Source organism: Rhinoderma darwinii, chromosome 5 (genome assembly GCF_050947455.1).
Source record: "Rhinoderma darwinii isolate aRhiDar2 chromosome 5, aRhiDar2.hap1, whole genome shotgun sequence".
Lineage (NCBI taxonomy): Eukaryota > Metazoa > Chordata > Amphibia > Anura > Rhinodermatidae > Rhinoderma > Rhinoderma darwinii.
In genome coordinates this window covers 55,856,285-55,871,257 of record NC_134691.1, presented here as the reverse complement: position 1 = coordinate 55,871,257, position 14,973 = coordinate 55,856,285, and the positions used below count along the sequence as shown (strand labels likewise).

Genomic DNA, 14,973 nt, shown 5'->3' with positions numbered 1-14,973 from the left:
CGATGTCAGGGAATTCCAGAGGCTCGGAGCAGAGCCGATACTAGCGGCTCTGTGTCCCGTGGGCCGCAGATGTCAGCCCCAGGGGCCGCATGCGGCCCGCGTGCTTGAGAACCCTGGTCTAGACTACTACAGGCTGACACATTGTAACTACACTGATTGATTGTAGCAAACTACCAGGACAGGGGAGAAATCTGCGCTGCTGGTGTCTTTAGTGTACAAAAGAATGTCTTAGACTAGATACAAATTCTCAGATATGAGAAGAATTAGGTCGGTCTACGTTTTCAGTTCCTGAATGTAAACAAGGTTTCTTATTCACTGACAGCAAACAGAGATTCTAAAGAAAGTGAAATTGAAACACAATGATATTTTATTTACATAAAACTAATGTTTGCAGGACTTTCCGTTATTTATCTGCACTATTGTTGATCTTATTTGTGACCAACTCAAAAATATATATTATAATGAATGTTGGTATAACACAGTGGACCAACATTGCTGCTCAGTGGTCCAAAGTCCGGTTTTCAGATGAAAGTAAATTTTGCATTTCATTTGGAAATCTCGGTCCCAGAGTCTGGAGGAAGAGCGGAGAGGAAGCAATCCAAGTTGCTTGGGGTCCAGTGTGAAGTTTCCAGTCAGTGATGGTTTGGGGGCCATGTCAACTGCTGGTGTTGGTCCACTGTGTTATATCAAGTCCAGAGTCAGCGCAGCGTCTACAAGGACATTTTAGAGCACTTCATGCTTCCCTCTGCTGACAAGCTTATGGAGATGCTGATTTCATTTTCCAGCAGGACTCGGCACCTGCCCGCACTGCCAAAAGTACCAATACCTGGTGTAATAACTACAGTATCACTGCGCTTGATTGTACAGCAAACTCGCCTGATCTAAACCCCATAGAGAATCTATAGGGTATTGTCAAGAGGAAGATGAGACACCAAACCCAACAATGCAGACGAGCTGAAGGCCGCTATCAAAGCAACCTGGACTCCCATAACACTTCAGCAGTGCCACAGGCTGTTCGCCTCCATGCCACGCCGCATTGATGCAGTAATTCATGTAAAAGGAGCACGGCCAAGTATTGAGGGCATATACTGGACATACAGAAGTATTGGCCTACTGAAAAGTATTAAAAATTATTTTTTAACTTGAGCTTATATAATATTCCAACTTTCTGAGACACTAAAGTTTGGGTTTTCATTAGCTGTTCCCATAATCATCAACATTAAAAGAAAAAAATGCTGGAAATAGATCCCTCTGTGTGTAATGAATCTATATAATATATGAGTTTCACTTTTTGAATTGAATTACTGAAATAGAATATCATCAAAAAATGTATTCAACTCATTGAGAAGGACTATATATATATATATAAATAAAACACCAAAAAGGTGGCCATAGACATATGTTCTGTTCACATCTGCATCGGAGACTCCGTTGGGAGCCTTCTTCACAGATTCCATGATGTTTGCTGGAAAGAACAGTGCAATATGCAGCGCAGAAACCCATTAAAATCAATGGGTTCGGCCGGTCTCCTATGGTTTCCGTCATGCGATGGATCTGGCGCTTCCGTTTTTCCATTCCTCTAACAGAACACAATTATGGAAAAGCTAGTGAAGTTGTGAACAGAGCCAAAGACATTTTTACTTCCCTTACGTAACACTGCTGCTGTACTTTACATATGTATTTTGCGCAGAAAAAAAAATAGTGCACACCTTTAATAAATTTAGCACATTTTATGACTCCCCTTTGACACATTCCTTTATTAAAACTGTTGAGGGATGTGTAAAAAGTCTAACACACAATCAATCTGGTACATCGCATGAACTCCACTTTAGCAGCGCAATTTGAGCTTGAATGCTGGCGCGTAAATCTCCCCCACTGACTGCACTTACCTTGATGGTGACTGTAACAGAAGTCATAACCAGGTGAGTGCATTTCTCTGTCCAGTTATTCACAGCGTGGCCTCCTAACATCAGCAGTGATTGTGTTAAAGAATTCTTCTCTGAGCCATTTAGACAAGAGGAACAAGCCACGAGGGGCTCATATATTACCCTGGCGGGAGACAAGAACGGGAACAACATCACACAAACGACATAATACACTCCAAGGCCGAACGTCCACGAATGAGTGACTATCCGCTTCCAGAGGGAATATAGCAGAGGCCAATGTGCTGCATAGTGCAGGTATGTGTCCATGTTTAATAGGATACTCCACTTTTGACCATTGTTTCCCAGTTACACTTCGTAAATACTGTCCTTGAATTATCTTGTACGGATTTTGAGCTGAGACATTTACTTTGTCATTCAAACGAACAGTGAAAGTACAAACTCTTCTTTTTCTTTCTAGAAATCTATATGAGGTCATGTGACCTCGCAGCTTAGCTCTGACTGGTTAGGGACGGTTTCACAGAAGCGCAATTCCCGGCTACACCGTGGGTCTAATGACCTGAACAGCATCATATGTCCCTATCATGCTGTTAGTTCGGGTCATTAAACCCGTGGTTGGGCTGGGATTTGCGACCATGGTATGGAGCGTAAAGACGCGCCTGTATTACAGTTATGTGACGCCAGCCTAACTACCATTTCAGCTCCCACAATGCACTGCTCTCTGGTATCAGGATTCCCATCAGATTTTTTCATTTAGCTTTCTGTTTGAACAGAGAATACAACATTATAGAATTAAAAAGCAATACAGTAAAGCAAAAATATTCCACAGTTCAGGCAGGGTTGTGTTAATAAGTATGTTGTACAAAAGCGGAGATTTCCATTATGGTGTTATCTCATGAAGACAACATACACTATTATGGATATAGAGGGGAGGGTATTGAAGAGCGGCTCCCATTCTCCCCTTAGTGTATGCATTTTACAATGTCTACTAGGCCTCGCTCACATTTAGAAATTTCCATCCACACTACGTTGCGCAATATAGAACCATAATGTGGCAAGTACTATTCCTTATGGGTGTTGTATAATGTACCATATTCCCTTCTAGAAGCATTACACATGGAACAGGCTGAATAGTGAAAAATGTGTCCGCAGGGAAAATGTCTGTGCAGAAAAGTATAGGTGTAAATCACAGAATAACATCGGCTCTGTATTCTGCACATACAACTATTACATGAAAGTGTGACTGAGGCCTTAAAGCGTACCTGACTTTTCAGAATAAGCGGTCATATGTGTGTACATTAACACTATTTCTGGCCATAATATGACTTGTATACTGCATTAGCAGTTTTTCCCTCTGCAAGGCTCTCTCTCAAATTTTTAGTTGTCTCTGAGCTAGTGGGCGAAGCCTAACGGCTATCATGTCTAATGTACAAAGAGAGGAGACTCCCGCTTTATCTACTACATATATAGGAGCCGCAGCAACATGGGGTACATTATACAGCAGTAATGAGCAGTGTAACTGGGAATCCAGCACTGGGGTGACATAGAAATCTTACGATCACATCTGTGTGTTTCTCTCTCTCTGCTCACTCCTCCCCTCTCCATGGACTTCTGTAGGCAGCGTCTCTCTGTCTCTCTCTCGATCACTCGGCTCCCTCCTTCTGCGCCCCCTCCCCTGTCCATAGACTTGTATAGGCAGGCAGTGTAGGGAGACACCTAGTAGCAGTAACTTCACACATAATTTGTCCATTTAAACCACATTCAGAGGGCTGTAATAAAGCTTCATACAAGAGCCAAGTATTTAGTGCAGAGAATTGGATTGGATCTGGTCAGGATAAATCAGGTAAACCTTTCCTAAATAAAACCCTGGCATCAATGTACTGACTATACATTACAGTCATCTGAATGAAGCATTAACCCCTTCCCGACATCCGTGTATATATACACACACGTCATATATTATATATACATATTTAGTATTGCCGCGTACTATAAAAAATTACGTTATTTATGATACGCAGTGAACGCCGTAAAAGAAAAACTAAAAAACAATGGCAGAATTGCTGTTTTTTGGTCACTTCGGCTTCCAAAAATTAGATCAAAAAGTGATCAAAAAGTTGCATGAATCCAAAAATGATAACTATAAACACTACAGCTCATCTCGCAAAAAAAAGCCCTCACACAGCTCCATCAACTAAAAAACGAAAAAGTTATGGCTGCCAGAACATTCCGACAGAAAAATACATTCTTTTTACAAACGTAATTTTATTGTGCAAAAAGTTGTAAAACATAACAAAGCGCTATAAATTTGGTATCGCCGGAATCGTACTGACCCGCAGAATAAATGTAACATGTAATTTGTAAATCATGGTGAATGCAGTATAAATAAAACTAAAAAACTATGCCGGAACTGCTGTTTTTTGGTCACATTGACTCCCAAAAAAGTAGGATAAAAAGTGATCAAAAAGTTGCATGTACCCCAAAATGGTACCAATAAACTACAGCTCGTCCTGTAAAAAAAAAAACAGCCCTTATACCACTACGTCTATGAAAAAATAAAATTAGTTAAGGCTCCAATAAGTCAGGAAAGAAAAATATGCCGTTGTACCGGCCCGTGGGGAACGTTTCTTCTGTTTCAACAGGCGATTTATCAAGGCCCTAAAATTAGGGAACCAGGAAGGGAAGGCCTAAACATATCCGCTGGAAGCGAGGGAGCCAGTATTATACCAGGGCAACACTTCCCAGCAAAATTCCCCAAACTGCAAAGGTGAAGAGTGTGGACCAAAAGGGGGATAAGGAAGGACATCATTTATCAGTGCGACACCGGCCTGTGTAGAAAGGATCGATCACAGCGTAACACACATCTATGGATTATTTTATTGTTTTTTTTTTTTAACCCAATTAATATACCACCTGACGTACTCCGCACAGCTTACATGTGCCCCCACATTATAAACGGAAATACCTGTAAAACTCCAAACAAAACTACTACCAGTCAAAATCTGTGCTTCAAAACCCAAATGGCGCTCCCTCCCTTCTGAACCCTACAGCGTGCCCAAACAGCAGCTTACTTCTACATATATGGCATCGCCAAACCAGGGAGAGCCATTTTAATAATATTTGTGGGTGTGTGTCTCGAGTGGCACAAGCTGGGCACAACATATTTGCCACTGAAATGGCATATCTAGGGAAAAATTAAAATTTTTACTTTGCTTTATCCGCAGCGCAATCATTTATGGAAAAGACCTGTGGTGTGAAAATGCTCACTACACCGCTAATAAATGCAGAGGGGTGGAGTTTCCAAAATGGTGTCACTTCTCAGGGGTTTCTTTTATTATTTCACATCAGAGCCCCTGCAATTGTGAACCAATACTTCGTAAGTCGCCAAATTAACCTCAATTGAGTACTCTTTCACTCCTGAGCCCTGGCGGTCGTCCAGGCAAAAGTTTAGGGCCACATGTAGGGTGTTTCTAAAACCGTGAATCACAGTATAACCAATTAGAGAGCGGTCTTGTTATGGTGGCACAAGCTGGGCACCACATATTGGCATATCTATGGATAAAATCCCATTTTCACTCTGCAACATCGAGTGCACAATTATTTTTGGAAAACATACGCGGGCTTAACATGCTCACTACAACTACACCCCTAGGTAAATACCTTGAGGGGTGTAGTTTCCAAAATGGATTCACTTCTGGGGGGTTTCCACTGTTTTGGTCCCACATGAGCTTCGCAAATGCGACATAGCGACCGGAAACCAATCCAGCAAAATCTGCACTCCAAAAGCCAAATGGCGCTCCTTTCCTTCTGAGCCCTGCCGTGTGCCTAAACAACAGTTTATGACCACATATGGGGTATTTACGTACTCTGGAGAAGTTGCTTTACAATTGTTTGGAGGCTTTTTCTTCTTTATTCGTTGTGGAAATTGTTTTGTTTTGTTTAGCTAAAACGACATTATTTTCATGTCCAAATTCCAATAAAATCTATGAAACATCTGTGGAGTCAAAATGCTCACTACACCTCTAGATTAATTCTTTGTGGGTTGTAATTTCCCAAAAAAAAAAAAAAAAAAAATTTTAAAATGTCACCCCTACATTTCTTTAATTCCTGTGAAACGCCTAAAGGGTTAAAAAAAAACACCCTTTCTAAATCCTGTTTTGAATACTTTGAGGGGTTCAGTTTCTAAAGTGGGGTGATTTGTGTGGGTTTGTATTGTATGGGCACCTCAAAGCCACTTCAGAACTGAACTGGTCCCTGAAAAAAATGGCCTTTTGAAATTTTCTTGAAAATGTGAGAAATTGCTGCTAAAGTTCAAAGCCTTGTAACGTCCTAGAAAAATAAAAGGATGTTCAAAAAACGATGCCATTCTAAAGTAGACAAATGGGGGGTGTTAATTAGCAACAATTTTGTGTGGTGTAACTTTGTCTTACAAGCAGATACATTTAAATTGAGAAAAATGCAAATATTCGCAATTTTTGCTACATTTTGGTGTTTTGGAGTAACAAAGTGCAATGTGTCACGAGAAAACAATCTCAGAATCGCTTGGATAAGTAAAAGCATTCCGGAGTTATTACCACATAAAGGGACACCTCAGATTTGAAACATAAGGCTCTGTCGGGAAGGGGTTAAAGAGCATCCATATTTTCATTTGTATTGTCCTTTCTTTTTTCCCCAACAATGTAAATACGAATATGGATCATATACAAGTTGGTCCGCTTTCACACTACACCGTCGTCTACATGGAGAAAACTCCCAGAATACATAAAATTCGTATTTTGCAATGAAGACTACATATAGAAATATTTGTATTTATTTGAATAAGTCCATATGAACAGCTCCACTGACTAACATCGGTTCCTCAATTAGCAGCTCTTCAATGCAGTACGAATACAGATCGCCAATACACGTGAAATAAAGCCTTACATTTTTCAGCCCCTCCCCCAATATAAAAGCACAAGTCCAATAGCTGATTTTACAATCATTTATAATGGTCCAGCAACAAAGAAGCGCTTACCTGAACTTGCTGCTATAAACACCAAATGTGATCTTGTCTGCAGATTTTAGGTTTGTAGAACTGCCAATCTTCATCTGTTCTTGGTTAATGAAAGTGCCATATTTCGAGGAGTCTTTAAGCGTTAGAATAGGGATTATGTCTGGTTGACCCTGAAAGAAGAAACAAATAAGATTATACTATATATATATATATATATATTCTCTACTGCTATACAGATCAGGAATGTACCATCTTGCCTCATTATCCATGCCACCATTTAAAGCAGATCTGCCGGCTGAACATGATACTCTAGGTATCCAGGTCCGTCCTCCTATTAGCCAAAACGGCAAAAATAAATATTGTGCCGTTTGGCTAATAGAAGCGATGAAAGAATACAGCGGACGCCGCCCTTCTCAGCAGCGATTGACAGGCTGCCGTATGCAGATAGACAGCAGCCAGGGGTCAACCACTAGTGGTGGGGGCACTGCATATGAACACACCCAGAACTGACTGAGTGTGCTTGATTATAGGGGATTATTAGGGGAGGTGTGGAGTTAGCGAGGGACAGGAGATGTTATGGTAGATGAGAACACAATTGTAAACTTCTGTAATCATCAAATGGAAACTTACCAGAGTGGCGAGAGAGTGGCTGACAGAAAATGTAGCGTGAGCTCTACTAACGGACGGATCATCTGCAATTAATATTGTACAGTTCCTGCGCCCCACAACGTAGTCATTGCCGATGAGAAAGTGATAGGTCAGTCCTTGTAATGTAAAGAGAACAAATTACTGTTAAAAAAAAACGGATATAGGAAAATAAAGGAAACAGATGCTATAACTACTAGAAAAACTGGGATTTGTTACTACTTTCCTTAACCCCTTCAGGACTGCGCCTGTTTTGTCCTTGAGGATGAAGCTGATTTTCTCAATACTGACATTTGTTACGTGATGTAGTAATAACTTGGGAATGCTTTTACCTATCCAAGTGATTCTGATTTTGTTTTCCTGTGACATATTGTACTTTATGTTAGTACAAAATATTTGGTCGATAAATTGAATATTTATGTGTGAAAACACCGAAAATGTGAAAAAATTAGCATTTTTCTAAAATTAAATGTATCTGCTTGTAAGACGGCCGTTAATATCACACAAAATAGATACTATTTCATATATTCCATATGTTTACATAGTTTTTTGAACATTCTTTTATTTTTCTAGGACGTTACAAGGCTTAGAACTTTAGCAGCAATTTCTCATATTTTCAAGAAAATTTCAAATGCCCATTTTTTCAGGGACCAGTTCAGATCTGAAGCGGCTTTGAGGGCCTTATATATTAGAGAGACTCCATAAATCACCCCATTTTGAAAACTGCACCCCTCAAAGCATATTCAAAACAGCATTCAGAAAGTGTTTTAACCCTTGATGCATTTCTCAGGAATTAAAGCAAAGTAGAGGTGACATTTACAAATTTGATTTCTTTTTGCCAAAATTCGTTTGTAATAGTTTTTTCTGTAACACAGGTTTTACATGAGAAATGCAACGCAATATATATATATCGCCCAGTTTGTGCAGTTTTTAGAAATATCCCACATTTGGCCCTAGTGTGGTAATGGACTGAAGCACCGGCCTTAGAAGCAAAGGAGCACCTAGAGGATTTTGGGGCCTCAATTTTTTTTTTTAAATATATTTTAGACACCATGTCAGGTTTGAAGAGGTCTTGTGGTGCCAAGACAGTTAAAAAATAAAATAAAAAATGTAACAAAAAGTGACCCCATTTTGGAAACTACACCCCCTCAATGAATTTATCTAGGGGTATAGGTAGAATTTTGACCCCACGGTTTTTATGCTAAACGTATTTAAATTAGTCTGTGAAGATGAAAATCTACTTTTTTTCTGAAAAAATATAGAAATTTTTAATTTTCACAAGGAATAAAGGAGAAATAACACCCCAGCATTTGTAAAGCAATTTCTCCCGATTACGGCAATGCCCCATATGTGGTAATAAACTGCTGTTTGGACCCACAGCAGGGCTCAGAAGGGAAGGAGCACCATTTGGATTTTGGAGCGCTGATTTTGCTGGATTCGTTTTCAGTGCCGTGTCGCGTTTGCAATGAACTGGAGGGACGAAAACCGTGTAAACCACCCAAAAGTGACCCCATTTTAAAAACTACACCCCTCAATGAATTTATCTAGGGGTATAGTTAGCATTTTGACCCCACAGTTTTTATGCTAAATGTATTTGAATTAGTCTGTGAAAATGAGAATCTACTTTTTTTCTGAAAAAAATATAGAAAATTTTAATTTTTTCAAGGAATAAAGGAGAAATAACACCCCAGCATTTGTAAAGCAATTTCTCCCGATTACGGATACACCCCATATGTGTTAATAGACTGCAGTTTGAACCCCCAGCGGAGCTTAGAAGTAAAGGAGCGCTATTTGGCTTTTGGAGTGAAGATTTAGCTGGAATAGTTTTTGGGTGCCATGTCGCATTTACAAAGCCCCTGAGAGACCAAAGCAGTGAAAATACCCCAAAAGTGACCCCATTTGGGAAACTACACCATTTAAGGAATCTATCTAAGGGTGTAGTTAGCATTTAGACCCCACAGGTCTTTTTCAGAATTTATCACAATTAGGCGGTGAAAATTAATATCAACATTATTTCCACTAAAATGTTGAATTTTTTAATTTTCACAAAGGATAAAGGAGGAAAAAGCCGCCCAACATTTGTAAAGCAATTTCTCCCGAGTACGGCTATACCCCACATGTGGTCATAAATGGTTATTAGAAATAAATTAACCCTTTATGGACTGATCCATTTTTTGCTTTTTTATTTTCGTTTTTTCACTCCCCGCATTCCAAGAGCCATAACGTTTTTCTTTTTCCGTCAATAAAGTGGTGAGGACTCATTTCTTGCGGGACCTACTGTAGTTTTTATTGGTACCATTTTTTGTTACGTACAACTTTTTATTAACATTTTTTTTTAGAGCTGAGGTGACCAAAAAACAGCAATTTTGGCGGTTTAAATTCTTTATTATTTACAGCGTTCACCGTGTGAGTTAAATAATGGTATATTGTAATAGTTCTGACTTTTACGGACGCAGCGATACCAATTTTGTGTATTTTTTACATTGTTTTATTGAAAAAATTGGGAAAAGGGTTCTCTCTTGGACTTTAAAGAGGCTCTGTCACCACATTAAGTGGCCTATCTCCTACATAAGGTGATCGGCGCTGTAATGTAGGTGACTTTAAAAAAAATATATCTATTTTCACCACTTTATTAGCGATTTTAGATTTATGCTAATGAGTTGCTTAATGCCCAAGTGGGTGTGTTTTTACTTTAGACCAAGTGGGCGTTGTACAGGGGAGTGTATGACGCTGACCAATCAGTGACCAATCAGCATCCTGCACTCCTCTCCATTCATTTACAGTGCATAGGGATCCTGCTAGATCCTTATGTGCTGTCTTATACTAACACATTAACAATACTGAAGTGTTTAGACAGTGAATAGACATTCCACGGGATGTCTATTCACAATCCCTGCACTTTGTTACTGTTTCTGCGGTAGTTACAGCTGAGCAAGTGTAATCTCGCGAGATTACGCTGTAGATCACAGGTTACAATGAGATTACGCTTTGCTCTGCTGTAACTACCCCTCCAGCTGGTCCTCATAGGCTTCTGTACATGGCAGCCCGGAAGCCATTGTCTGGCGTCCGTTTGCCATGGGTACCATCACCAGCCCCCGTGATGGGCCGCTGATTGGAAACAGAGAATGCAGGGCAGACACCCTGCAGTTAACCACTGCTGCGGTGTAGCGCCGCGCGGCGGCTAACTGTCAAAGTACAGACGTAACTGCACGTCGAGGTGCGCAAAGTTGCTGCACATCTTGACGTGCAGTTACGTCAAGGTGCGGAAAGGGGTTAAACGGGTTGCCCAGGTTGGGGTTTGTTTTTTATACTGATGACCTATCCCAGTACACCCGGACCCCGCACCAACCAGTTGTTCCAGCTGCCTCCTGGCGCTGGAAGCAGAAGGCTCTGACCACTGTATATGCGGCAGTGCAGCAAGTGAATAGGAGCAGAGCTGCAGTAATGACATAAGCCGTTCATAACTTCAATGTGATCGAAAACAACTGGATCCTGCATGTCGGAGAACTGCTGTCACTAAAGTCGTCAGTACCACTGACCTGACAGATTCAGGTTTCAGGGCACTATACAGCTTCTATGTATCCAAGATACATAGAAGCTGTATCTGAAAAAGTAAAAACATTTTTTTACTAAAGATAAATTACAAAGTTGCACAACACTCTAATAGATTTAGCAAAAAAACAAACAAACAACCTTTTGAAGCCTTTTACATAGGCTTTAAAGGGGTTATATGGAAACCCAAAAATATTAACAGTTTACTCCCTGCAGTATGTGAGTACACTCGCTAATATACATTCCGTTCCCCCGTCGTTCAAAGTCTGAGATTTTCATGGATTTGTATAGCGCTGCCGGTGGACCGGAGTCTAGTTGCACAGTCTTTGATGACGATACGACTCTTCGTCATGTGACCGGCCACACGGTACTCTATGTAATCGCTGTATACTGCTGCGGCTTGTGCATAGAGTACAGCGGGACCGGTCACATGACGAAGAGTCGTATCATCATCAAAGAAGGCTGTGCAACTAGACTCCGGTCCTCCGGCAGCGCTATAAACTAAGAAAATCTCAGACTCCGCACGACCGTGGACCGGAATGTATATTAGCGAGTGTACTCATATACTGCAGGGACTACACTGATAAGGATTTTCGGTCCCCACATAACCAGAAACTAAACATAATTATCAAAAATGTTCACCCTGCATTCCAAAAAACGCAATAAGAAGCGATCAGAAAGTCGTCTGTAACCCAAAATAGAACCAATACAAACCACAAGACGTTCCGCAAAAGAGAAGTCCTCAGTCAGTTACGTCGGCGGAAAAATAAAATAGATTATGTCTCTTAGAATATGCCGACAAAAACACAATCATTTTTTTTCCCGAAAAGTGTTTTTATTGTGCAGTAGCAGCAAAACATAAAAAAAATTATAAATTTGCTATTGTAACAGTAACGACCCGCAGAGTTGATTTATATCTTTTATACCACAAGTAGACGGCGTAAAATCAAGACACAAAGAGTAATGGTGAAACTGACGGTTCTTTCATTACCCGATGAAAAAAGTTAGTAAAAGTTTATGTAATAATTTACATGTACCTCAAAATGGTGCCATTATAAATACAAATCATCCCTAAAAAAAATAAAATTGCCCTAACACAGCTATGTCAACAAAAAAATAAAAACGTTAAGACCTGAAATGCGACGATAAAAAAGAAGTGACAAAAAAAACCGCTGTCATTGAAGGCATTGTCCACGACCAGACAACTGATCCTTAACCAGCGGCAGCCGGGGCAGCCGATTGGTGCGGGGTCCAGGCGTCAGAACCCCACAGATCATATACTGATGACCTATCTAGTGCATAGGTCATCAGTTGTCCAGTCATGGACAACTTCTTTAATGCCCAAAATAGGCTGGTCACTAAAGGGTTAACTGATAACACACACAGCTGCTGTGGGTATACACAAGACACAATCATGTAGCTCGACGGTGCCGCAATGCACGGTACACACATGACATGTAGTACAGCGGTGCCGCAATGCACGGTACACACACGACATGTAGTTCAGCGGTGCCGCAATGCACGGTACACACATGACATGTAATTAAGCGGTGCCGCCATGCACTGTATATAGGACTGGCGCCCCGCAGTTATTACCTCCCGCACTCTCCCTCTCCAGTCTCCACATTGCTCTTCTGTATACACAGTCGCACTGTCATGACGTCACGCATTCCCGCTCTGTCTACTGTACGCTCCCATAGCCCCATAAGCGTGTTACATAAGCGCCATCAAGTGGTCATAGGTGTAAATTACAGGACAGTTTGTTGCTGAGGAGAGCGCTAGATGTTATTTGTCAGTGAATACACAATACCTCACTTGCAAGACTAAATTCTTCACAACACTGCACCTTTCTTACCTAATTTTTAACCTCTTAAGAACCGGCCTATTTTGGGCATTAACCCCTTAATGACCGGGCCTGAAAAGACCTTAATGACCAAGCCAGATTTGTTAAATCTGGTATGTCTGACTTTATCAGAGAATAACTGTGCGAAAGTTTTGAATATCCAAGTAATTCTGACATTGTTTTTTCGTCACATGTTGTACTTTATTTTAGTGGTAAAAGTAGACTGATACGATTTGCGGAAATTAATGAAAAAATAGAAAAATTGAAGAAATTTTTTAAAAATTATCATTTTTCCCTATTTTTAACGGCAATATGTCACTTATGTACATACATACTGTACAATTTTTTTTATTAAATATATATTTCCATCGCTTTACTCTATTTTGGCAGCACTTTTGAAAAAAAATATTTTTTTTGAGCAAGTTTAGTAATGATTTTATACATTTTGAAGTACATTTTGTTTTCCTGCACCAAGCCAGGTTTTCAGAGGCTCGTAGGTGTCAGAATGGTGGAAACCCCCACAAATGACACCATTTTGAAAACTACACCCCTTAAGGTATTTATTAAGGGGTGTTGTAAGTATTTTGACCCCACAGTTTTTTTGTAAGAATTCATGCAAAGCAGGCGTAAAAAAATATAATTTCACTTTTTTCATAAAATTATCACTTTGAAGACCGATTTCTTTGTAAAGCGACCATGAGAATGAAGAAACACACCCCAAAATCTATCACCCTGTTTCTCCTGTTTTCAAAAATGCCCACATTGTGACTCTAATGCATTGCCTGGATACACGGCAGGGCCCGAAAGGAAGGGAGCAACCGGAGGCATTCAGGTCTCATTTTTGCTTGAAAATGTTTTAGGCCCCACAGTACATTTGGAGAGGTTTTGAACTACCAGAACGATAGAAACTCCCCATAAACGACCCCATTTAGAAAACTAGACACCTTAAGGTATTTATCTAGGGGTGTAGTGAGTATTTTGACCCCACAGTTTTTTGCTAAATTTAATGTATAGCAGGTGAAATTAAAAAAAAAACACTTTTTATATAAAAGTATCACTTTGAAGACCAATTTCTTTGTAAAGCGACCATCAGAATGAAGAAACACACCCCAAAATCTATCACCCTGTTTCTCCTGTTTTCAAAAATGCCCACATTGTGACCCTAATGCGTTGCCTGGACACACGGCAGGGCCCGAAAGGAAGGGAGCAACCGGAGGCATTCAAGTCTCATTTTTGCTTGAAAATGTTTTAGGCCCCAATGTACATTTGGAGAGGTTTTGAACTACCAGAACGATAGAAACTCCCCATAAACGACCCCATTTAGAAAACTAGACCCCTTAAGGTATTTATCTAGGGCTGTAGTGAGTGTTTTGACCCCACAGTTTTTTGCTAAATTGAATGCATAGCAGGTGAAATAAAAAAAAAACAACACTTTTTATATAAAAGTATCACTTTGAAGACCGATTTCTTTGTAAAGCGACCATGAGAATGAAGAAACACCCCCCAAAATCTATCACCCGGTTTCTCCCGTTTTCAAAAATGACTTTCAGGACACACATTTTGCTTGAAAATGTTTCAGGTCCCATTACACATTTATAGAGGCACTGAGTTGCCAAAAAGCTGGAAACTCCCCATAAATGACCCCATTTTGAAAACTAGACCGCTTAAGGTATTCATCTAGGTGTGTACTAAGTATTTTGACACCACAGTTTTCGCAGGAATTAATGCAAAGCAGGTGGAAAGAAAATTTTATTTCACTTTTTTTCACAAATGTGTCATTTTAAGGTCAGATTTCTTCCCCAATATCCCCATTGTGGCCCTAATGTGTTTCCTGGACACACGGCAGGACCCAAAAGGAAGGGAGCACCCGGAGGCTTTCAGGACACACATTTTGCTTTGAAAATGGGAGGATTCTACTTTTCTAGATTGAGAAATAGATGTCCCTAACAGTTTCTACACCCTATGACTATGTCGTGCTAAGAAAGCAGCTGTCCTGAAATCATGTCAGTGCATAGACATTATGTATATCAACCCGCTCTGATATATAGTAAGTTAGA

General features: G+C 40.2%; 1 protein-coding gene across 2 annotated transcripts in view; it reads right to left on the bottom strand.

Moving 5' to 3' along the window:
• NBN (nibrin) overlaps window positions 1-12,752 on the bottom strand; it is a 64,366-nt gene extending 51,614 nt beyond the window's left edge. Inside the window, exons 1-4 of one of the 2 annotated variants that reach the window (XM_075826023.1) lie at window positions 12,670-12,752; window positions 7,507-7,640; window positions 6,898-7,046; window positions 1,890-2,049 (exon numbers count right to left, since the gene is read on the bottom strand). In XM_075826023.1, the coding sequence (XP_075682138.1) occupies window positions 1,890-2,049; window positions 6,898-7,046; window positions 7,507-7,640; window positions 12,670-12,700 (474 nt within the window). In that variant the 5' untranslated portion in view covers window positions 12,701-12,752. Of the gene's footprint in view, window positions 1-1,889; window positions 2,050-6,897; window positions 7,047-7,506; window positions 7,641-12,523; window positions 12,590-12,669 lie in introns of those variants that run through there. The other variant, XM_075826024.1, reaches the window with a different exon arrangement.
• Window positions 12,753-14,973: the final 2,221 nt, after the last annotated feature.